At 40.9% G+C, this 26159-nt stretch overlaps 1 protein-coding gene across 1 annotated transcript in view; it reads left to right on the top strand.

Moving 5' to 3' along the window:
* The window catches only part of HEATR6 (HEAT repeat containing 6), a 93832-nt gene extending 69403 nt beyond the window's left edge, over positions 1 to 24429 (top strand). The window contains exons 17-20 of the mRNA XM_075589529.1: positions 5771 to 5895; positions 6235 to 6331; positions 6719 to 6923; positions 22706 to 24429. Coding sequence (XP_075445644.1) covers positions 5771 to 5895; positions 6235 to 6331; positions 6719 to 6923; positions 22706 to 23241 — 963 coding nt within the window. The 3' untranslated portion in view covers positions 23242 to 24429. The remainder of the gene's footprint in view (positions 1 to 5770; positions 5896 to 6234; positions 6332 to 6718; positions 6924 to 22705) is intronic.
* The last annotated feature ends 1730 nt before the right edge of the window (positions 24430 to 26159 follow it).

The raw sequence follows: 26159 nt of genomic DNA, 5'->3' as shown, positions 1-26159 counted from the left end.
TTGTTATTACTTCTTCTACATTGTTTGATATTACTAAATCCAGTATGGCCCCTCTTCTGGTTGGTTCCTCAATAATTTGAGTCATGTAATTGTCTTTAAGCACCCCCAAAAACCTGTTTACTTTTGTTGTAATGCTAATCTCATTGCCCCAGTCTATGCCTGGATAATTAAAATCACCCATTATGCAAACATGATCTAGTTTTGATGCCTTCTCTGTTTTCAAAAGTATTTTAGCTTCCTCAATCTCACTGATATTTGGTGGTTTATAGCATATCCCTACAAACATTTTCTTTGTACTTTTACCTCCACTGCTAATTTCTGTCCACAAGGTCTGTACATTTTCACAATTCCCTTCATAAACATCTGCCCTTAGAATAGGTTTTAGATTCGGTTTAACATATAAACATACTACATCTCATTTTCTATTTGCTCCACCCTTCCAAGTCATGAGTTTAATCTCACCATGTTTCAGTAATGCCTATGATATCATACTGCTCCCTTGCAGCTATTAATTCAAGCTCCCCCATTTTCTGTCATGCTTCTTGCATTAGCAAGCATGCATTTAAGTTTTTTTTCCGTCTATACTATTATCTTATCTGTTCCTACTTTTCTGCGCCTATTGAGTTTGTCTTTAGAAGTTTTCTAGTATTTGTATTTACGATGGGTGTCTCGACTGTTCCAAGCTTCCTCAGTCTCCTATAGACCCTGAGGAAGCTTCCGTGGCAAGTACAGGAGAATCACTTGGGAACAGTCGAGGGGGAGTATGCCCCATACCTCTTGGTGGTGACATCACCAAGATCTTCGGGGCAGGGTTTTTCTTTTCCTATTGTCTGATTTTGCAGCACTTATTGTATAATTATAATTCCCTGTACTGTATTCTTTGTGAAGCGCTGAGTACACTTTTGGCGCTATATAAATAAAGACATACAATACCCGCGGAGTGAGCAGCCATTCTATGCCTCTGACCCTGGGTGGCCTAACTGCTTAAAAACCACACATGTTTGTGAATGTGTTATCTATATTTTAACTTTTTATTGATCAAAGCAATCTGCACTATATTGCTGTTTTTTAATCTATGTGGGAATCACCTTCCCTCCCTCCGCGCCCCCCCCCCCCCATTACTGGGTCTGATGGATGTCTGACAAGGGTGCCAGAGAGGCTATATGTGTATGTTACGCCTGATCATCACACCACTTTAATTACTCACTGAAATGTGAGTGGGATATTCTAAACATGCATCATTCACAATAACTGTTGATACTATATTACACTATATTGTGCTTTGTTTATTTATTCACATATCCTGGACTTATTTGCACTCTGGATCCTGCTTTATCTATCTGTTTTTGACTTGGTTTGAGTCCATTCGAGGAGCCACACTACTTCCAGGAATGAGTATTTATTCACTAAAGGTGTTGCACTTAATTATGTACTTTTCAATACACTTATAAGTGTGTATTTGTGATCGATCCTTTTTTTCCTGTATCCAGTCATGTAGGACTACTAAATTGTTCATAGCTGCTATTGGACATAAGACTAAGAATTTATATGGCATGCGAGCAAAAGCTGAAAATCGGAAGCCAGAATCATTCATACTAAGATTACTCTGGCTGTGGGAAAAAAAACAGGCGTGTGTGTGTGTATATAGTTCTATAGATTGAAATAATCTATAGATCGAAATAGATCTATAGATATTTAATACTGGATCATAAATTCTACAGGAGAGTGTTATATTTATTTTCATGTTCCCTAGGGTAGTTTATCAACTTTGCTGCATCCCAAAATTCTTGTTACCTCTTCCAATCTTTAAGGTTTGCTTCCCCAGCCTGAATTTGTATTAGGGTCAGCTAAGATAGATGGACAAACCCACTGGACTTTCTAACTGGGAGGACCAATTGGGTGGGAGTAGGGTTGGGTGCTATACCGAAATACTGTGGTAATGGAATCTCCTGCTGTACTGATATGAGATTACCTGTTATCGTGGTATTTTGGGGTGCTGGCTCCTGGGGCACTTAACCTCTTCCACACCCTTTGGGGCCCTTAACACCTTTTCCTCCCCCCTATTTGTGCCCTTAACCCGCTCCCTCTGGTACCCTTAACCCCTCCTACCCTACTCCATCTGGGACCCTTAACCCCTCCTACCCTACCCCATTTGGGACCCTTACCGCTTCCTTTCAATGTCTGCACTTTGGCCTTTCTTACCTACACTACTTCCATCACCCCAACGTCCCATCACCCACACTGTAAGATACTCACTCCATAAAAAAAAACACATTTCATTTATAAAATTAATTAGAACAGTTTTGTTTTTCAAGAATTCTTAAGAAAATATGTTTTTAAATGGGGAGAATATCTAAGGGTGAGTGATGGAATGAGGGTTGGATGAATAAAGGTGTATGTTAGGCAGCAGTGTAGCTGAGGAAGTGAAGTGCTGACATGGAAAGGGTTTGGTAATGAAGGGTCCTTTCCTCTAGTAAATCTAATTTTATTAAAATTTACTGAAATATTTTCAGATTTTTTTAAAATCAAATATCTCTCTATATATATATATCTTAATTGTGATACATAAAATGTAAGCGTTTAATAACTTACCATTCTTTGTTATATTAGGAATATCTATATCTAAAAGGACCATACAAGGGTCTTGGGGAATGTTTACTTTTAAGATATATAAATGATCGTGGATACTTGATCCCAGGTCTGGGAAATTATTGGACACTTCCACTAGATATGTAACGTGGATCCCACTTCTCCACAACTAACCCCTCGAGAATGTGTTGGATACTTCAGGGAAAATGTCATGTAATCTCTCAGGAACGAAGTACCAACTTGGTAAGATCTTGTATCTGTTTAATATTTGTGTAGATGTAAAGTTTGTCTTGACAGAGATTGAGTGCCATGACTCCATAGGTAGTTCAAGACACAGCTCCTCTTCCCATTTCAGCATATATGAGGTTTTGGAGTGTAATTGTCTCTTGTAGGATATTGTATACAATTGAGACCAATCCTTTCGTGTGGGAATTGTCTTTATATAATTATTAAAATCGTGTTTGAATGCAGTGAGGCACGTGTGACCCTTGAGGAGAAAATAAAATGTTGAATTTGTAGATAACGATAAAATTCGGTTTTGGCTAGTTTTTAATTGTGTGTGGAGATAAGAGAAGGGTCTCAATTTCCCTCCCTCGAACATGTGGAACAACCTAATGGCACCTGCTTCCTTCCACTTCGGAAAGTTCCCTGGTATTCATCCATTGGGGAAGTCTGGGTTATCTAGTAAGGTTGTTAATGGTGAGGGGTAGTGTGACAAGTTTTGCTTTTAGCTTCCATCTATCCCATATATAACGGGGATGATTAATGGTGATTATATCTTATATTATTTTGAGTCTGTTTTTCTTAATCCATATCAGGTTGTTGATGGGTAAAGGTGTGATTAGGGTATTATCAAATTCTTTTTGGAAGGCTAGTTGTTTGGCCCACTTTTGACTAGCCTCTTCGGTTATGGAACGCATCAGAAAACCTTGTCAGAATGTTTCCTAATTTCACCACCTCATCCTATTTATTTTTATTACACTCTTTACATTGTTCTTGAAGAAATTAAAAACTGATCAACTACAGGGGATTTATTTATTTATTTTATTTATAAAATATTTTACCAGGAAGTAATACATTGAGTTACCTTTCGTTTTCAAATATGTCCTGGGCATAGTTAATATGACAAATAATACGTGGTTACAAATAGTTACATAAATGAACAGGGTATACATTATATACAATACATTGCATGCACAGTTAGAGATGATGTATATTATAGGCTTATGTAACAGTTACAGACCAGATTAAAATGTGAGACAGCCTAAGTTTTGAAAGAACTTAAACTGGTGGTGGATGTGAGAATCTCCGGTAGGTTGTTCCAGTTTTGGGGTGCACGGTAAGAGAAGGAGGAGAAGGGGATATAGAAGCCACTGTACTTGTGAACATATTTCTCGAAAAGTTCCATGTTGTATTTGATTCCTGGGGGCTATCATTTGCATAAACACACAAATAATCAGCAAGGATTATATAAAGCCCCCTATAATTGCACTCTTGGTAGGTGACACTGTAGGAAAATGTCATCACATAGGAGGCCACTGAATAGCCTATTCCCTAAATAGGGTAAGCCGCAAAAGGTCACACTCAAATTAAAAAAGAAAATATTTTAATAAACAATATAAAAACTGACGAGACACCATAAAAATGCATAAGAATGCATGAACTAAAATCCCCAAATGTGTGGAGGCACAAGAACGGGCTGAAAACGGACAATGTCCAAAGCCACAATAATATACTGACAACAGCTGCGTGATCACACATAAAATATGTGTGATTATATGCCAAGTAAGTACATACTGTATGGTGCACAGCAAACAGGGTGGTAAATGCTGAGAATAAACCCAGTATAGTTTGTATACTTAGTAGCCTCCGTGAGGTGATATACAACCTGATATTGGGTATCCTGTGTCTAACGTGCCGACATCTGAAGCCCTGAAAAGTATCCGGAGCTGTTTGTGCCTCCTACCACAAGCCGCGTGGACGTCAGCGTCGGTTCACTGGGGTGTCTGGCTGCCAAGGTAACCGTATACCTCCGTCTGTTGTGGTACCAACCGTCTCTCTGAAATCCACCATCCCTTCATGCATGGGGCACTTTCTGACCCCTATCCATGTATATCTTTGTCCTGCGTTTAAAGCAGCAGTTCAAGCAATATCCTACATGTGTATTTTTTTTTTTTACATAAATCAGTGCTGTACTATGAGAAAATACTTGTAGCATTTAAAAAAAAATGTTTTAAAGACCTTTTTAATGTTTGTAATGTAGGAAGCAATTCCAAAGTGACAGCCCCCTTCACCTTTTGATAGGCTCTGGCTCTTGAGCCCCACCCTCTCTCTAGCAGTGCACCAATTGTATCTAGTAACTGCCCAGTCAATCATATTCCAGGACTATATTGGCCAGAATGTTGTGCAAGAACTGAATTAAATAACCCTGAGCAAGCGATCGATTACAGAAGAACGGATCGATCTGCAGCTTAGCTAATCACTTGTCAGTGTGCAGATTGTATTGATGTATTTTTTTTAAACAGCAGCTTGATCTGCATCTTTAAGCTTCTATTCTTTAGGTGGTAATTGATATGCCTGCCCCCCCCCCCCTCTTGTCCAGCCATTGTATCCATTCAACATTAACCCATCCATTGCTGGTTCACACTGGCCAAGTCTGACAAGTTATTCTCCTTACCCTGAATCCTCTTAGTACAGTATATGGGGTTGGACCCGAGACCCCTGGACGTTACTTTCGGTTTTAATAGAGAGAAGGGGAAAGTCTACAGTAATGAAGTGGCTTAAAAAGGCTTTTCAACTTCTGCAAAAGATGAGGGTTATTCTCTAATCCATATGCGGAAATATGTAGTTATAGTTTGCAGTATAGTTGGCACTTTATTGCTTTGTGTATCCTAATTAAACATCGCTCCTGAGCATATTCAATGCTTACACATTTTAATTCTTTCAAAATTATATTAGAAAATGTCCTGAGAATTAAGGTTCTGAATTGTTAATAAGCAACCACTGATCATGATTTGTCAGTTGCTCACTTTTATGGCTTGAAATGAAAACCAGAATGCTATTTTAGTACAGTTAAGATTTAAGTTATTAAATACAGACTTGTATGAATGAATCAGTCCCTGCTTCAAAATGAAAATAGATCAAATGCTAGAACTCTTGTATTTTCTCTTGTATGTTATAGGATGTCATGTTTGTGGCTGACACAGCCAATGCAATACTGATGTCTCTAAGTGACAGATCTCCAAATGTTCGAGCCAAGGCAGCCTGGTCCTTGGGCAACCTTACTGACACCCTAATTGTTAATATGTAAGTATTGTTATTCTTCCGGTAAGCACTTTATTACGGAGACGATCGTTAAATATTTGTGAACAGTATCGGATGTTTATGCTATTTTTTTCCAATACATAACAGCCTTGACACACATCCGTAGTGCCATTAAGCTACGTTTTAAAGCTTTACTTTTTAAACATAATTACTGCTATACAAAGCTTCCATTCCTACAGTACAGGATAAAAGTTAATAATTCAATTTCTCAACTACAATCAAATTGAATAGTATAATGTTGTGTGCTTGTCAAATTGTTTTATTAAACCAACTATCTGTTTGTCCGTAGAATGCATTATTAACGATTACTTTGATTTGTAGGGAAGCTTTGGGGCAAAGTTTTCAGGAGGAATTTTCAGACATGCTACTCTTAAAAATGCTGCGTTCAGCAACTGAAGCATCCAAAGACAAAGATAAGGTAGGTACAGTACAACCGCTTGCAAACTTATGAATCAATGTCAGTATGCATTGATGATCCTAATTTGGCAGTACCTTTTGCTGGTAAATATACAGTAGTGCACAACAAGTTATTTACAATTAATTTTGTCATTTGGACATAACGAACTGTGCCTAATTCTACGTTGAAGGTGGTCAAAAGTATAAAACTTTAAGTTGCACACTGATTGACTGTACATTTCAGTCCTATACAAAAAGAAAAGAAGCACAGGAATGCGGCAAAGCGTTATGTCAGGAGCTGAAAGAGGAAGGAGAAGATCTACTTTAAAGATTAATTTAGGAAGCGCGGATTAAAAACTATCTAACTAGTCCTATACAAAACATAACATATTTTGTTATCTTTTCCCAGGTGAAGAGTAATGCAGTTCGTGCGTTAGGGAATCTACTTCATTTTCTACAGCCTTATCACATCATAAAACCCAGGTTCAGCGAGACCATTGAAAGCTCTATTCAGGCTCTCATTTCAACTGTTCTTGGAGATGGTACAATGAAAGTGAGGTGGAACGCATGCTATGCATTAGGAAATGTGTTTAAAAACTCTGCTTTGCCTCTAGGTGAGTAGCTGAAATTGTAGGCATATTGTATTTCAATTGAATTTTGTCCCTCCTGTTGAATAGAAAGCATAAGAATAAAATTTAACCTACATTTAGAATACGAATAACTTTATTTCATATATCCCAATGGGATTCAATTCGCTTCACAATAACCGTATAGTGTGCGGAATGAAGCACATAGGATTTGTACAGACACATCCCTGCCCAGATGAGCTTACAATCTATGATTTTGGTCCCCGAGCCACAGAGAGATACTTGCCAAGATGACTTGCCAAAGGTCACAAGGAGCTGACACCGGGAATTGAACCACGTTCCCGATTCAAACTAGGTGTCGTTGTTTTACAGGGTCAGTGTCTTTACTCGCTGAGCCTTCTCATTTCTCATGTTTGGGAGCTAGCTAAGAAATTATTATTTCCTGTTCCCCATGGCAGTGGGCACCGTTGGGTTAACACCATCCTTAGCTTAAGTAGGATAGGAAATTGAATTCTGTGGGTAGTACTACAAATGGCCCCTCCTACTACCTGCAGGTAGTCTCTCTTTTCTGTCACAGCTAGGGGTAGTGTTTGTTATTTTTTAAAGGCCTCGCCAGACTGCAGCTAGTGCTGTTAATCCAGGGGGTTCTCAGCCTCTCACCTCCTGCAGCTCCGATATATAACACTGTGGGTGGTTGCGGTTTGGACACCTGTGCGACCGGGCAGACTGCAGACGTGTCTCAGAACGCAGCGGCGGCAAAGAAAACCGATGCAGGGACATAGCTTTCTCATGATGTCCCACGTGGTTGCATTGCGCGCGGCCGTTTCCTGCGCACGATCCCCCCACGCAGGTACAAGCACGGCTGTGCAAATGCCTTCAGTGCTCTGATTGGATAAACAGACAGTGCCGTCAGAGAGGTGACGGAGCGAAAGCCTCAAAATTTAAAGCCACTTAGCAGCATGGAGTGCTGTGCAGAGAAGAGAACAATTCAGCTGCAAGAAGCTGGGAGGATTTCAAAAATCAGTATGTAGACTGGTACAAACTGGTTGCTTCCAGAGTTGACCTATATAAAGAGTTGGTTATGCGGGTCTAAAAGTATTTTTGTCATCCGCTATTCTGTGACACAGCCAGAAGAGGGAATGTCTAAAGTGACAATGGAGGTTCTATCAAAAAAAAAAAATTACTAAAAAGATAAAGTATGTTCAGCATGTGATCAACCTGAACTGGAAAGTTTGTGGAGATGCAGCAGCAGCTTCAAACGAACAGTTGAACGTCCTATCATGGATAGGATACAGTACCTCAGTGTTGAGTCAGCAGTACAACAAGCAACTAGACAAGGTGAGAGTCCTTGTCAGACGGTTCAGTACCAGCATTTTTCAGAAATCGAATACCGTGAATCCTCAGAACAAGAGATTTAGACAAAATCATCAACTTATACTTGTGCAGCCTCTAATAAAAGCAATGAGAGAAGCACTGGAATTAGAGGATGTGGAAGATAAGTCAAAGAACGGTTAAGTTATTTGGGGGGACCCAAAGAAAGACTAGCTGTTTCTCGATCTTCAAGTGATTTAAGGATATGGTGGAATCCGAAATGGGTTCTCCCGTGTAGAAAGCTAATGATTCCCAACAAGTTCAGCAGAATGTATCCTTTTGTACAAAGACGTGAAATACTGGGAAGTAGCTCGGAAAATTGATGCAGCAATATCTAGAGTTACAAAGAAAACCACGCTACCAATTGACACAGCATTGTTCAAGGACGTGATGGATAGGAAGATGGATAACCTGTTTAAAAAAAAAAAAAAAAACAATCTTAGGTGCAGCATGTAATCCTGCAATGTCAACCACGGCTGTTCCCAGAGCTATGCGCATATGGATCTCTAATATTGAAGAAGCATTAGAAAAAGGAGCCAAATGAGCTTCAATTCTAAGAGACCTGTCAGAGATCAAGTGGGCAGCCGACTACATAGTTGAAGCATCACTAGATGCAATTGATCTGCCTGCTAATTTTACCACATTTTTTTTGTACGGGCAAGAAGACCCTTGTGACTTGGGCAATGGGTGGCAGACTTCGCATCCAAGCACAGTTGTTCATTTACCCTTTGGAGAATTCCTTTTTGGGGAAAAGCTGGATACAAGTATATCAAAAGCGTCTAGAGGGAAAAGTACTTTTTTTTTTTTTTTTTAAATACCTCGAGCAAAAAGATTTTATTCATCTCAGCAGTCAGAACAAGGTCATACCGCCCAAGAAGACCATTTTTGAGTCAAACTTCTTGGAGTGGCAGACATTCATCCCAGGGAAGTTTGCATGAAGGTCAACGAGTCCAGCGGTGTCCAGTTGAATGAATATTAATCCAATTCAAGGCTGCTTCGACTCACTCAAAAGGGATAGGTGGGTTCTCCAGATCCTTTCTTACGGTTACCACCTGAAATTCAATAGGTTTCAAAGAAAAGGTGTATTCTTAATATCAAGACGTCCTCATACCAAAGAAAAGACCAAGGAAAATTAGTGTCATTTTAAAACCGCTATTGCAAGAAAAGGGGATAAGAATACCTCAAAGCCAGATGGAAACGGGAGTTTAATTTCAGATTTGTTTTTTGTAAAAAAAAAAAAAGGCATCAGGAGGGAGGAGAGAACTGAATACCAACTTGTACGTAAGAAGTTTCAAAATGGTCTCACTAAACACAATTATGCAAGAGGTAAAGCCTTACAATTGGAGGATATCAATCGATTTCAAAGATGCCTACTTGCATAACCTGATTAGCAAAGAAATGTCAACGGTTTCTAAGATTCTCTGTATTTTACACAAAACAATAGGGATAGGGAGTGATCAACTTTAACCTTACTAATTAACAAAAAATCAATACGATAATTATAGGTGGGTGTAAACTGTGAACTGAAAAGTGAATCAGTAAAGTGTGGGACACAAAATGATTGTGTCCCAAAGAAAATTCACTTAAATGCACACCACTTTAATAAAATGTAACCTTTATTATTTTACTTAAAACATATTTTACCGAGTGTTAATGTAATTGTGATAAAATATTAAGCATAAACTAAACAGGACAGCAGCAAACCCTAATGTATATATGACCACTCATAAACATAAATAGTAATGAGATGGTGGGAATTGATACTGCAGATCAGGAAGGTGGATAAACCACCAGTACCAGCTATTTAAACACAGTCAGTGATATTGAAATGTGCTGAGGGAGAAACAGATAAATCATATAGTATTGATGAATTGCCAACTCCCAGAAATACCACTATATTCACACACAAAAGTGTGGTCCAGTATTAACCAGGGGCAATGCCAAGGTGTCATCCAGTTTGTCAAATTGTATTGGCATTAGCAACACCTCACTGTGTGTAGATGGTGAATATTAACACACATATCCTCCTAATGAGATAACACAGTATATAATGCCGCAGAGATCCACAACAATGGGCCCTCACTGCTGTAGATGTAAAACACTGTGATGAATACTTGGTATATCTTAGATATAACACAGACTATGCTGAGTATAACAGCACAGGGATACCAGGATACACTACTGGACACTAGTGCCTATTCAGGGAGAGATGTATACCCCCTCACTTATAAAATATAGACTGTGTAGCTGATATCACTGATCACACACAAAACTAAAACAGCTCCATAACGGAGACTGATGACATTATCACGTGCCCAACGCACGTTTCCCTCCAGCTACGGAGCTTCCTCAGGGACAATTTTGCACTAAACAGGGAGCGAAGCATATTTATGGTTGATCGTCACCATGGAAACATAATACATAGGTCCCGTTGCGCATGTACTAGTATCATAATATGGCCATTGCGCATGCGCGATCGTATGCGTGTGTGTTTCAAATATGATTAAAGTATGCTTATGACTACCTTTCCTATTACTCGACATGACACCAACATTACCTGATAGCACAGCATCAGCTTTGCTCGTTTATATACCATCGCGGCACACTGCCACTCGAACTCAAACTTTAGAGCGCCACTACGCATGCGTGACTACATAGAGTCAAGCACTCTTGCACCTAATTGCGCATGTGTGAAGGGATAGAATATCTACTGGGATAATAAAGCCGATTGCGCACATGTGGGGAGATAGGTTTTCACCTAGAGCTTCAGTCGGCTATTGATGGCCATTGCGCATGTGTGGGGAAATAGAATATTTTCCACCTTTGCAATTGTTTAAGTCTATAGCACATGCGTAGAGAGATGCAATTTTCCTAAAGTCGAAATGATGTACTCCCACAACAGATACACAATAAAGGTATTGCAGGATTAACATTACTGATATACTACTGTATCCATTTAAAAATGTCTAATATTGGTGATAGGTAGGATGTCACTAAATTCAGCACACGCATACTTTAAGCTACCCTGAAATATAAAGTGCGCAATAATGTCAGAAGTTAAAGTGATGATAATAAATAGATATAACATAAATAAGGTAGTAATACACGCATAGCCTATATTGTAAATATAGAGTTCAATCTTAATCAGATGCATGTATAACAATTACACTCAAAATAAACCTTAAAGGGTTTATATCACTAATAATATAATCACAAAATTGAGATATAGTATTATAAATTAATATATAGCGTTAATACCATGAACAGGTAACTCACAGGATTGGCATGTAACTCCCAGAGATTGGCAGAGGTGAATGGTTATAATCAGATTAGTTGAAAATTGGTTCAAATAAAATAGAAAATAAACCCATGGGGAAGATTGTGCGTTCAGATCAAACAGCTTCAAATAAAAGGAGTATAGGTAAAACCTTCATTGAGCCCATTCGGACTCCTAGTCTTTAGCTTATAGAGCCACTCTGACTCAATGCGTAATAACATCTGGTCAGTATTGCCACCTCTAGCAGGGCATTTCAGTTGGTATATACTCATAAAACTTATACACTTCACATCACCGTTATGGAATTGTGTCACGTGTCTTGCGACTGGAGATTCACCAGAATGCTTAACAGAATTGACATGTTCCAGTATACGCCTGCGGAGCTGTCTAGTTGTTTTACCAACCTACCTCTTGCCACAGTTGCACGTGATGAGGTTTATAACATTAGTAGTCCGACAGTTGATAAAACTGTCCACACTAAAGAGCTGGGTATTATCGTGACTCGGAAAGTTCTTTGCCACCGTTACAAGCTTACATGCTTTGCTAGCTTGTGTGACAGAGTCACTGACTCAGTAGGCTGGAATAGTGAATGGAGAGACGCTGCAGCCAGTTCACAGAGTGTTATTACTCTTCTCAGAGATAAGGAAGCACACCTGCAGCCTAATTAAGCAGGTGGCCTGAGAGACTGAAGGTTTAAAAGCAGGAAGTGACACACACACAGGGAGCTTGTTTTTCCACAGGAAGGTGGAGAGAACTCTCCCGGCTGGGAAGTCGTTGCTGTTGCTCTGGTCCCCAGTCCTGCGAGGAGCTAGGCTGCTGGGACCAGCTGGGACCCCAACCCAGGATAAAGATCAAGATCGCTGCGAGGCTGGACACAGCCTGCTCCCTGGAACCGTGTTCCTGTTTGCTGTTGGACCTGCAAAATAGATAAGACTTTATTCTTATTATGCTTATTGGTTATCGTTTGTGTAGCATGTTTTGGGCATGACCAGATTATCTGGCTGTCCTGTTAGTAAGGGCTCAAGAAGTGTTAGTGTCCCTAACGGGACTAGGCTTTAATTTGCAAGAAAGTAGTTTCTTAAAGGGACAGTGCACCCGTGCTTATTTTGGTTGTGGCTAATAAACCACTAGTGTTTAAAGTTTCCCATCGTGTCAAGCGTCTTACTGACCCCGCTGCGAGGCCGTCCTGCCACAGGTGGTGTCAGAAGTGGGATGCTACGCGTCTGGGGGTCAGTAGATGAAGATGTGTTGAGACACTGAACTCAAGCGGGAAAAAAAAATGATTTTTGCTGAAGCATGGAAGTTACTGCTAGCAAGCGCTGAGTGTAAATTTTGCCCCGTCGGGTATGAAAGGATTGCTGTGTAAAGCTAATGCCTTTTGCTGAAGTGAGTGAATTTGCAGCTAGCAAGTGCTGTGAGCAAAGGTTGCCCTGTCTGGTAAAAAAAAGAAAGTGAAAATGAATTTTTGCAAAGAAGTTGCCCTAAGAAGAACCCAGAAGGTTCAAATATTGTAAAGCAAGAACAACTTGCTTGTGTTGTGCAAAGTCTGCCTCGTCGGGTGTAGGAAAAAAAAACAAAAAAAAACGGGGTTTTAAAATGGCCGCCGTCATTTGTCAGTTTTGCAATGTACATAACCATACAAAACAGTGTCCCTTCAGGCCATATGATGATTATGATGACGACGCATATGTGGCCCCGAGAAGAGAGACGAACCCGCAGATGAAAGCTGCAAAAGTGTCCAGTGTGTGTGTGCCCAGTACCACTGATGTCTCTGGAACTAATAAAACAAAGAGAAAGAAGAAAAATAAAAATATTTCTCAAGTCACAGAGGAAGTGACCGAACCACTTGAGCCTGCGATATCAGGACAACAGGCGTCAGCAAGCCACCGAGATGTGCTGCAGACCGGAGTGATGGGCAGAATTGTCACAGGAACGGTGGCAAAGGAAAAGGAGGAGCAAAGGGAAGCTGAATCCTTGATCCAGGGAAAAGAGGCCTTAATTTCTGCACTCCAAACTGCCCAGCGTGATTATGATGTCTTGCAGAAACAATTGAATAGGGAGCGAGAAGCTAATGCCGAGGTACAGAGGTGTATACTCCCAGCTATACAAGAGTATGCGGCTTTAAAGAAAACAGAGCAACTCTTGCGGAGTGAGTTGGAGGAGCTGACGACAAGCTTGAATAAAGCCAACACCGCAATTGCTAACATGGAATCAGAAAGAACAAGTCCTGACTGGAGACTGTGCTATCAGATGTCCCAGAGAGATGTGCAAAACTTCATCAAAGACTTAGAAGTTTCTCACCAAGAAGCTAGCGCGCTCAAAACAGAGCTAGGTACTTTGAAGAAAGCCAATGAGACGGTCCTAAGGGATATAGAGACTTTGAAAATGGAGAATATAAACCTGAAAGAAGAGGTTTTAAACCTGACCGGTCAGGTCAGTCATGGGACTGAGAAGCTTCACCAAGCGCAGAAAGTGAAGGCGCAATTGGCGCAAGAAAAATTAGAGGTACAGGAAGCACTGCAGAATGCAGAGAGGATGCAACGTGTCTCCCTGGAGCAGCACACACAAGCAGCGCACCTATGGCAGAGCCAGCTGCAAGAGCTACATGCAAGTCTGCAAGCGGCCAAGTAGAAGCAGCAAGTGCTACAGGAACGGCTGAGTACCCAGTATGTCCCCACAGAACAGCATGAGGAGCTGAGGGCCACGCTGTACGCCACAAGAGCATCGCTGGGGGCGGAGCTTGAAAGCCAGGTGATTCTGTGTGAGAGGGAGCGCGAAAAGGTCCAGAGACTGGAGCAAGAGCTGGAGAAGCAGAGAGGCAACTCCATCTCCATGAGTCAGTATGCCAAGGAGAAAGAAGCCTGGAAAACAGAAGCAGCGGCGATACTGGCGACAAAAACTACAGAGCTCCAAAAGATGAAGGCGGCGCTGACGCAAGCCCAGAGCAAGCACCGGGAAGAGGTGAAGGCCCTGAGAGGGGATTTGCAGGATCAAATTGAAGAGCTGCAGACGCAGATTGCTGAGCGCAAAATACAACTCGCCGAGAGGGAGGAGGTGACCGTCCGTCAGGTGGCTTGCCTGACATTACGCTATGAAATCGAGATGGCTGATACCCACAGGCTGCTGGACGACACGGCCAATGAGAGGGACCGACTGCAGCTGGAGCTGGACAAGGTCTGGGAGGAGCACAGGCAATTGCAGGTCAGAAATAGAGGAAAAGAAACAGATTTAAGCCTTCCGCTGAACCTGCTAAGAGATGTGGAGTCGCGACTCAACGCCAAAGAGGATGAACTGGCAGCGGCACTGAGTGAAAAAAGATATGCAGAAGGACAGCTTCATGACCTGAGGAAGGACCTGGAGTCTGAGCGTGCTGGCCGCAAGTTGGCGGAGAAACAAAAGCGTGACCTGGACGAGATACTCGAGGCCCTAAAGACTGAGCATGTGGCTATGTTGGACACCGCTCAGTTGGAAAATAAGATGAGAAAGACATCACAGGTTATCCAGCAACACTCCCAACGGAGTAAATTAAAGGGACAAGAAAGAAAGGCCCAAGCCTACGAGTCTGCCGACGGTAATAGAGCGGCATCATGGGGTGCACTTAGGGTTGATAAGACCCCCACCCAAATTGAAGTTATAAAGATAAATGAGGTGAAAACCAACACTAAAAATACGCTGATGGAGAAAGGTCCAGAAGCCATCACCACTGAAGCGGAGTTACTGTCTTCACAAGAGAAGGCTAAGCTTCAAGGTAGCCCTCTAAGGAAGCTTTTCACTGGATCTGGGGCAACTTCTGATGGAGAAAGAAAGAAGGAAGGCATTACACCATGGGTCTCTTTTAAAAAAATGGTCACCCCTAAAAAGCGTGCAAAGCTGCCTTCTGAAAGTGACAAAGAAGATGAGGTTGAAAAGGCAAAAAGTGCTACCATGTCCTCTACTGGTAGTGCTGGTTCTGTTGAAAATCAAGAGGAAGCTAAAGAAAATGGTGAGGAACAAAAGCTGGAAAAGAGCCCGGAAGATAAAAGGTTGACAGCTCTGTATCATGGGAAGCTTTAATTTGTGTGGGTTCTTCTAAGAAAATGGCCAGGAAGACTTCTAATTCAGACGAAGAAGTACAAAAAACCTTTGAGGAAGGTCAAAAAACAGAGGGAGAAGCAGGACAAGCACTGGTGAGTGAATACTATGAGCTAACGGAGGTCTTGGCTCTTCTACAGGGTAAGGGAGACTCTGAGCCCAAGAGGAAGAAGGCAGAGATAGCTGATAGACAGCAGGAGGCTTGGGGACATTTGCAAAAGGGGGACACAACAAAGGCGGAGCTTCAACCCTAGACTCAGGACGGCACAAGAGAAAGAGGTAGAGAAGGATGAGTGTTCAGGCCCAGATGGCCTGGTAATTACCCAAAAAAGAAAATGCCTAAATTGGAAGGCAAAAAAAAAAGGGGGGGGGAGGGAAGGGCCGACGTCAGACATTTTCGCCAAAAATGCTGGTGCACGGGAATGGTGCACGGGCCGCTCCACAGGACAATGTTTCGCTGGGGAGAGGGATATGTGACAGAGTCACTGACTCAGTAGGCTGGAATAGTGAATGGAGAGACGCTGCAGCCAGTTCAGAGTGTTATTACTCTTCTCAGAGATAAGGAAGCACACCTGCAGCTTAGTGAGTTAGTGTCCCTAACGGGACTAGGCTTTAATTCGCAAGAAAGTAGTTTCTTAAAGGGACAGTGCACCCGTGCTTATTTTGGTTGTGGCTAATAAACCACTAGTGTTTAAAGTTTCCCATCGTGTCAAGCGTCTTACTGACCCCGCCGGGAGGCCGTCCTGCCACACTTGGCAACGATACATGCCTTTTATAGTACTTAACCAGGTAGTAGAGCTAGAACGCTGATAATGGCTGTGGACAAGAGTGTCACGTAGATTTTTAGATCGCCTACTAGTGATTGTTGGTCTAGGGTCAATAACCTTAGCCAAATCCACATCGGATAGGAGAAGATGCCAGTGGCGAGCAAATATCCTTTTAATTGCCCACCATCTTTTATTATAGGTCCCAATGCATCTGATGGTTGTATCCTTAGCCTTCGGTGTGTTGGATGATAGGAGAAACTCCGTCACTATGTAGTGCCCTATGATAGGCACGATTGAGTGTTTTGATCTTATACCCGCGACGTAGGAACCGATCACGTAGTTCTTTTGATTGTATGATAAACTCCTGTATCGTAGAGCAGTTCCTCCTTAATCGGAGGTACTGGCCTGTAGGAATGCCAGCAATGAGACTAGTTGGATGTTGGCTCTGTGCCAACAGTAAACTTCGTAGCCGTGCTTTTTCTAAATACTTTGGTTTGAATATTGCGGTCACTATCGACATATATATTAAAATCCAAAAAGGTTATTGATATCGTGCTAAGTACAGTTGTTAATCTCAAATTCAAGTTGTTGGTATTAAGATGCTCTACGAATTGGTGGAGAAGGTTTTGAGGGCCTTCCCACAACAGGAGAATATCTTCTATGTATCTGATCCATAGCAAAATGTGATCAGTATACATAGATAACTCCTCACTGAACACGTTAACAAATTCCCACCAGCCCAGGTACAGATTGGCATACCAATCAATGGGGAATATAAATATATGTATGGTGTAAATACCTATAAGAAAAAAGGAGACTTTTGGTATACATCCTTTGATCAAATAATGCCAAGCCTGCTAACCACGTCAAGGTAAGTTTCTTTAGCAGGTCCCTACGCTAAATGCATACTAGTGTTATGTGAAATAAGCCCAGAAGGGGTTAAAATATCAAAGCATATGCTTATATAACCTATGCTAGAGTGCTTGACTATGTAGTCACGCATGCGCAGTGGCGCTCTAAAGTTTGAGTTCGAGTGGCAGTGTGCCGCGATGGTATATAAACGAGCAAAATCATAAAGGTTACATTTTATTAAAGTGGTGTGCATTTAAGTGAATTTTCTTTGGGACACAATCATTTTGTGTCCCACACTTTACTGATTCTTTAAGTTAGAAGCATTACAAGTACAGTATACATCTCTTCCATTTGGCCTAGCAACATCACCAAGAAAAATTACAAAGCTGTTGGCACCATAGATAGCGGAATTAAGGAAGATGGGTATAGAAATATAACCTTACTTGGACAAACTGCTGGTAAAATCGCAAAGAAAAGAGTGATTATTAGAAAACGGAGAGGTAGTAATTTCCTTTCTACATCATCATACCTAAATAAAAACGAGCCAACTAATTCCAATTCTGTCATTGAAGTTCCTGGGAATAAAATCTCATATGACAGAAGGAGAAGTTTGTTTGCCTAACTCAAAAGCCCAAGACATTTTGGTCCAGACAAGAGCGCTTGGGACAGCAAGCTCCACTTCCGCAGCAGGTTGTATGGAACTCCTGGGAAAATTCATGTCAACCTTGAATGTGGGGAAATGGGCAGTGCTTCATTTGAGGCCTCTACTGTGACGGTAGGGGTAAATGTGACTGCTTTTAATAAATGTCAAGCCCTTCATTATCCCTACCTGTCAGTAATACATTTGTATTATGTTGTGTGTGTATATGCAGTGTTCGACAAACCTATACATTTGCACGCCCCGGGCGAGTGGATTTAACATCGTGGCGAGCTCCTATTGGCCCAAGCAGCACACGTGTGGTACTAGGTGGCGAGTAGATTTTTTGGTGATTTGTCGACCACTGTATGTATTCTGTAGCCTGGTTCCAGCACTTCAAGGACCAGTGGTTAATTTATTCCTAAGTAATTCTCTGCATGTAACCGTATTTGTGTTGCCCTTTCCCCTACCAATCAGGAACTGGGTCTTGATGCAAGCATCTGGGGGAGGGGAGATTCCTGGTGAGATTTTTAGTTGTGAACTGAGTTTTTAGTTGTGAAGCAGATTTCATTTGGAGAAACAGCTTGGCAAGGAGCTGTGTGCAACGGGGAGAAGCTGCATGGACATTGCAGGAAGAACAGGGAAAATCTCTTTAAGGATGTACCTGCGCCTAGATTTATAGGTTACCCTAATTTCGTGTGTCTGTTTTTTGACATGCTGTAAATAGCTGTGGATAATTATTTTTCCAATAAATTAATTTTATAAACTCTGTCAGGCAAATTGATCCCTGGTGTGTTAGTCCTAGTCTCCCTGACATCTACAAAAACATTTCTTGCAACAATTGAACGGAAATCCAAAAGATATGACACAAGAAATATATATATATACCCGCAAACAAAAGACGATTTAAGAATTCCCAAAATCTGTTAAAAGGACAAACGTTACAAGTACATTAGTTACCGATCACCACAGACACCAGTGGTGCAGGTTGTGGAGCACAGATGAGAGCTAGTGGTGTAGGGTAGTTGATCAGCAGAAGACCAGCCGTTACCAGCAAATCTGCTAGAACTTAAGGCAGTTCAGAAAGCGCCACAAGCGTTCCAAGGACACACAAACCGTGGAAATAAACAAATAAGATCCATCCACAGCACCGTGGTAAAATATATAGCCAAACAGGGAGGAACAAAGAGTAGAAGGATGATGAAAATGACAAAAGAAATTCTGTTATGGGCAGAAGACCATGTCACAAATATGACAGCCTTACATATACCATGGTCACAAAACACGACAGAAGATTCTCCTTTGCAGTGAAACTCACCCTGAAGAATGGGCTTTAGACAGCCAAGTGTTTCACTAAATAGTAAAGCGTTGGGGTAATCTGAAGTAGATTGGATGGCCACATACGACAACAAAAAGGTGGACAGTTATTGCGCAAGTGCATTTCATCCCTGTGCAATGCAAACAGATGCCCTCGGCTTCAAATGGCAATTTAAACTGGCTTTCCTCCAATCCCTCTTTTTGCAAAGGTATTGAGGAAAATAGAAGCCGATCAGGTAGAAGTGATACTGATCATACCATACTGGCCAAGGAGACCATGGCATTTACCGAATGTACGAGGGTTGCTTAAACAAGGCCTTGTGAAACATCCAAACAACTAGTCTTGGTGACTTGGAGATTGAGTGGCAAGTCCTAAGAGACAAAGAATGTTCAGATAAAACTATACAGACTTGGTTGGAAGCAAGGACGAAGTCAACTGTCTTACAGAATTTGGCTTTTTCAGGGACTGGTGTGTAACAAACATAAATTCTTCTCTCCAACCTACGTGGTACTGGTAGAATTTTTGCAAAAAGGATTCGATAGAGGACTCGGTCTGAGTACATTAAAGGTGCAAGTATCTGCGTTATCAGCACTGCTAGAAGGGAACCTAGCATCTGAGAGGCTCATCATTAGTTTCTAGCAAGCAGTCAAACGATTAAGACTACAAGTCAGCACTCGAATTCTGTCATGGGACCCCTCTCTGGTCCTAGATGCGCTGACAGTACACCAAACTTCTTTGAAAATATTGTTATGAAAAATGGCTTTTCTCATAGAACGTCAGCAAGAAGAGTAGGAGAGCTGCAAATTCAATCTTGCAAAGAACCGCTCCTCATCATTCACCGGGATAAAGCAGTAATGCTGCCAGTTTACCATGTTTTTTTGCCTATAGTGGTATCTCAATTTCACATTAACCAAGAAATTGTAATGCCCTCATTTTGCCCAAAACACAGGAAATATGAAAGAGGAAGTATTACACAATCCTAATGGGATGAGTTTGAAAACCGGGTACAAAATATCAGAAACTCTGATAGGTTGTTTAACATCCATGGGGGGCCCAGGACTGGACAAGCAGCATCCAAGGCAACAATAGCCCAATAGATCGTTTCATGCATACGAACAGAAAGGGGAAAATCCACCATTAATCTAAAGGCTCATTCAACAAGGGCCATGGCCACGTCATGAGCATTTAAGACACAAGCATTGCCTGCGAGTTGAAAGGAAGCAGGCACACAGTCTTAATCATCAAAGAATTTAATGTGCCTAAGAAACCGACATTTCGGCAGTACACCTGCCTTTTACAAGGTGAGGGCTACAGGATGATACAAACATAACTCATATTTATCCCCTGCTGTACTCGCCCCACCACGCTCAAATCGTGCACCCTCCATGACACCGACGCCCCCATAATGTTGATGCGCTGTGATGACGTCAGAAGGGACGGGCCCCATTCAACAAAAAAAAAAACTCACCGGACTAAGCTGGTAGTGTTTGCCGGTCGCCATGGGAACCCTGTCGGAGCGGGGAGGAGTGTGGTCCCTCTCAGAGATTATGAAGTGCAAGAAAATCAATCACCTATAATAAATCAAATTAATACCTTATGCATATACATATATTAGCAATTATAAACACCATAACCGAGTGAATTAATAATGAGAACTGTTGATACTCCACAATCATCTAATTTGTGATGAATGTTTGGTTCAAACAGCAGCAGTGCATACCACAAGACACTGGGTGCCCATCAAGAAGCAGGAGAAATCCACCAAATGGAGGTATACGGAGTCCAGGGGGAGTCATAAGTAGTCCACGACCATGCTCCCTACAGTCTGATGGGAGACAAAGTTATCTCCAGTTACGAAAGCGCCTCAGATTTTGCTGTTCATTGAGACCACCACCATTGCCGGTGTTCAATGAGTGTATCCAAAAGGCTTCACACCTAAGCAGAAAAGTCTCCCTGTCAGGAATCCCTTGTCTATGTGCTACATACTCCATCCCCATAATTTAAAGGGATGCCACATTGTGCCTTTGCTTCACACAATGTTGTGACTGTGGGGTCTGTGCCTTTTCGGATCACACTTTTGTGTTCAATAAACCTTATTTTGAGCATTCTGGTTTGTTTTTCCTACGTAGACTAGACCACTGGGACACTTTAATGATGTACACCACATATGTTTATCTGCATGTAATTCTGTTCTTAATTTGAAATTCTTTTCCATTACTGGGGTGACAAAATACATCCCCGGTGACAAGGCTATTCCAAACCGAGCAGTTCAGGCATCTGAAACGACCCCATCTGCCACAGACCAGAAAATGATGGACCTTATAATTACCTACATTGTCTGTGTGTAAGGGTGTCAGCCAAATTTCTCCCTCTTTTAAAGGCAACCATAGGTGGTGTACGGCATACATCAGATAATATAATCATCATTTTGTAAAAGGTGCCAATGCTTCATAATCATTGCTCTGCGAAGCCTCTTGCTTGATTATAAGTTGTGGTGAATATAAGCCTATCCACCTTTTTTTTTGTTTGTTTTTTTTTTTTTTTTTTTTTTCCCCTGGTGGCATTCACCTCCTTAGAAAGGGTTTTGTCCAACGCCGCAGAGGGATACCCCCTTGCTAAAAAATCTATTACGGAGATCCCCAATTGGTGGTTCTAGATTGAATTATTTGATTGACAGTGTTCCTGCTTCCTTTCAACTCACTGGCTTACTTTTGGACACCTGGATTTCCCTGGACCCAGCGCACCGACAGCTAAGTACCCCCCTCTACACTTTATGATTGAGTGCGTGCTCTACCTTCAATTACAAGCATTGCCTGCACAGATCTGAAAGGCAGCTGTATGGTCATTTAATATGTTTATGAAATATAGACTAGACAATCAGGCATCAGCTGATGCAAGTTTTGGACGTAAAGTACTTCTGTCTGTAGTAACAAAATAAATATGGTTTAAGCTGATATTGGTTGTATTCATTATTTCCTTCCCTTGTAGTATTGCTTGGGTATGTCCTTACGGTGCCCACTGCCATGGGGAACTTGAAAAGAGAAAATGTATTTCAATTTACTGTACTTTTGTCTTCCTGGAACCATATGGCAATGGGCACATAGCTACCTTCTCTATGTTTAATATAGATCCGTTGAATTTTTCAGCTATGGGAGAAACCAAAGACCTGCCCGCAGGTAGTAGGATGGGCCTTTTTGTAGTACCTGCAGAATTCAATTTCCTGTCCTACTCAAGCTAAGGATGGAGTTAACCATACCAGTGCCCACTGCCATATGGTTCCAGGAAAATAAAATTACTTTAAGCTGGAATGCATTTTATATTTTCCCAGTTTTACTACGGGGTACAGTATCTTCATTTGGGTTGGTGTTCCTGCATTCACTAAACTCCATGCTGCGATCTTTTGTAGTGTCAAAAATGTGCTAGATAATGTGTAGTCACATTATTTACCTTTTCTTTAACACATTGTTTATCCTTTTTGTGAATTATACAATATAAGCACAAACCTCTCTATTTTAGGTGAAGCTGCATGGACAGCAGATGCTTACAGTGCTCTCACTACTGTTGTAAAATCCTGTAAAAATTTCAAAGTCCGGATAAAATCTGCAATGGCTCTTTCCATACCTTTAAAAAGAGAGCAGTATGGGCATACTGAACAATATAGTGACATCTGGAATGCCCTAGTTACAGCTTTGCAGAAAAGTGAAGAGACAGAGGATTTTCTGGAGTTCAAGTACTGTGCCAGTCTACGTGCACAAATCTGCCAGGCTTTAATACATCTGCTCAGCATGGCAAACCATGGAGACCTGCCATGTATTAGAAAAACAGTGCTGGAGAAAGGGGATACAATCAGAAACTACATATTGCAGTATGTGAAATCAGGAGTCGAAGGAGATGAAACACAGAGAGAACATCAAGAAAGGGATAAAATGCTTCAAAATGCCATAGATCATGTACGCAGTATCCAGGAATTACCAGAAGACGTGACAGCGGTAGTTGAAGTGTCTTATTTAGAAGCTATTTTAATGAACTGTGAGAAAGAAATGGAAGCCTAATCATATGCACTACACCAAGCAGAAAGCCCAATATTTGTGTTATTTTACTGAAATTCTTTTTTCTACCATAGGTGCATTGCAGTACTAAGTTTCACTGTGTAATTCTTTGGGAAGAAATCTCCATACAAATAAAAGAAGAATTAAAATGTAGTTTGTTGTCTGTAAGAACAGATTACACAAGAGCTCGGTTACAGTGGAGAGGAAGTTTGTGAACCCCTTAGGATTTTCATATATTAAAAACCTAAAATTTTATTACATCATAATCTTAAATCCTAATAATAGATGAAGATAACCTGATCAAACAAATTACTCACAAACATGATCAGTTTTTAATTTTATCCACAAATGTCTCGATGTTCAATTTCCATTATGAAAAAGTATGTGAAACTTTAGATTCAGTACCTGGTGGCACCTCCTTGAGCAGCAATGACTTCAACTAAGCGTTTCCTGTAAATGCTGGTCAGTCTCTCACAACGGCTTTGAGGAATTTTGTCCCATTCCTCCTTACAGACCTGCTTAAACTTAGTAACATTTGAGGGCCTCCTTGCATGACTGCTCGCTTCAGGTCCTGCCACAACATTTTGATGACTAAGCCATTCTAAAACACGTAATGTCTTCTTCTGCCGCCATTCTTTTGTAGATCTGCTTGTATGTTTAGGATCATTGTCTTGCTGCATGACCCAATTTCGGTTCAGCTTCAGCTCACAGACAGATGGTCTGACCTTCTCTAGAATATTTTGATACAATGCAGAATTCATGGTTGTCTGATGGCAAGCCGTCCAGGTCCTGAGGCAGCAAAGCAGCCCTAAACCATCACACTTTATCATGGAAAACTATGGAATTGCCGTAATTATCATTGGGGTTCACAAACTTTTTCTCGCCACTGTATATGTAACTGCTGTGTAAAGGAACACTTTATTTTGTAGTATTGGAAGATATGACACAACTCACATTTATGTGCATTTCTTTTTCATTTCAAGATGTCTCCTCAAACAGCAGCACCATTAAACTGAGTTTTGAATCTTTTTTTGTTTTTAAAACCAAAACTATTTTACAATGGTTTGAACAACTTTATTATCTGCTTGTTCCATAATATATTTATCTAAAAATGTATGTTCAGGAACACATTTTTTACTTCCTATAAATGTATCTGCTCGAAATAAATGAATGTCTTATTTTAATATGCAACAGATTCATGGCTATTTGAATGTTATAAAAACATACAGGTTAATATCATAAATATATTTATAGTATTTATTTAGGGTTTAAAATGCATTTTCATAATCATTTTAATGCCTGTGTGGCACATTCACCCATTTTAATTTTACTTGGAAAATAATTCAATAGTTTACAGTTTTCTTAGACAATATTTCCCCTTTCGTAATTTGTCTTCTCTTCTAATATTTATTCATGGTAATTTATTTGTGTATTTTAGATTAAACATCTCATGTTTGTCTGCCCAGCTGTATTTCACTCTGTAAGACCCTAGAAACATTTACAATCATAAGGTTATTTGCTTCAGTCATTTCATTTTCTTGTTTTGTTTCAATTTTCTTAATGATTTCTTACCGGTAAGTAAGTAAGTAATTCGCAATTCAGCTATGTGGTCTATTGAAACTTACTGTGAGGTCTTGTATTTGAAAACTTCTTTTTTTTAAATTTTTTTTTTTTTTTTTTTTTTTTAGCACAGTTCTTAAATTATTTATTAATCCTTGGCTTTCTTGCGAATATTGTTGAAAAATGTAATGTAACAGAATTACACCCCTATCTTGGTGATTTATCCTTTGAAATGCAGGCAAAAAAACGGGCGCTTACCTTAGGGTATTAGTACAGGGTAGAGAATAAAGTAAAATACTTATCCCAAAACCAATGGATGTAGTCATTCACAGTGCAATCCGTGGCTTGCGATGAATTCCTCTGCTCGACCCCAGAGAGGGGTATCCAAACCCTCAAGGTATAGGAGAACGAAAAGGAAAAAAAGGGGGAGCAAAGGATTAGATGGACCTATATTAACATTACTAAGATGACTTCATAGCATATCTAGCTGTTTAATAAAGGTGGGGTGACGAAATGACAGTATATGGTAATCCAATACTCACACGGCCCTGTGTGAGCACATATGTGTAAGGGTATCTTGTTCCTGGTATCCACTTCTTAGCCCAAATGTTGTTCAGATGGAAGGGGGGGGTTTAGAAAAAATAATAATACACTACTTACACGGCCATGTGTAAGCTCGATCCTGGGAGAGAATAATGTGGGGTTGTCTGATGGACCCGTCCGTGGTACTTCCCGTGGCAACGTATAATCAGCTGCTTGCGGGCAAAGTAATTGCTGGCGGTTCCCCTTCCCTCACACGTTCCAATCCTCCCCCCTCCCCGATTCAGGAAACGGGGATGCGTGGGGTAAAATGATAGCAGGGCGTCAGTTACAGTCTTCAATTAAATGAGCGTTTTATTAAACATTTAAACAGAACAAAAGACTCACAGAATAATGTTTAGAGCACCCCGTGGCACTCCGATCAGCGTGGGTGCAGGTCGCCTTCCAGCTGCGCTGTCTTCCGTATCCGGATTCAGAAGTGATGGAAACTTCTGACGCGGCTGTGACTGCAGTCTGCTTCCACTTGCTACGGATGCCTCCAACGTCCAAAATGATGTGGTGAATTAGAGCAACGCGTTTCGCCGTTCTCGACGGCTTCCTCAGGCTCAAAATGTAAAATGGTGGGGGTCTTCTTAACTTATATAGACCCCATTAATCATACATATTGGTTAAACATGGTCAGTTAATTGTTATCTGCCTTAAAGGGATATGCCCCCATTGTGGTTGTGGTATCTAATTCATATGCAGGGCTGCTATAGTGTGTTGTAGAAAACATTATGAAAAAACATTAAAAATGGAGACTTGCTGACTTAATCAAATGT

Source organism: Ascaphus truei, chromosome 3 (assembly GCF_040206685.1).
Source record: "Ascaphus truei isolate aAscTru1 chromosome 3, aAscTru1.hap1, whole genome shotgun sequence".
In the NCBI taxonomy this organism is placed as follows: Eukaryota; Metazoa; Chordata; class Amphibia; order Anura; family Ascaphidae; genus Ascaphus; species Ascaphus truei.
This window is presented reverse-complemented; position numbering and strand designations above follow the sequence as displayed.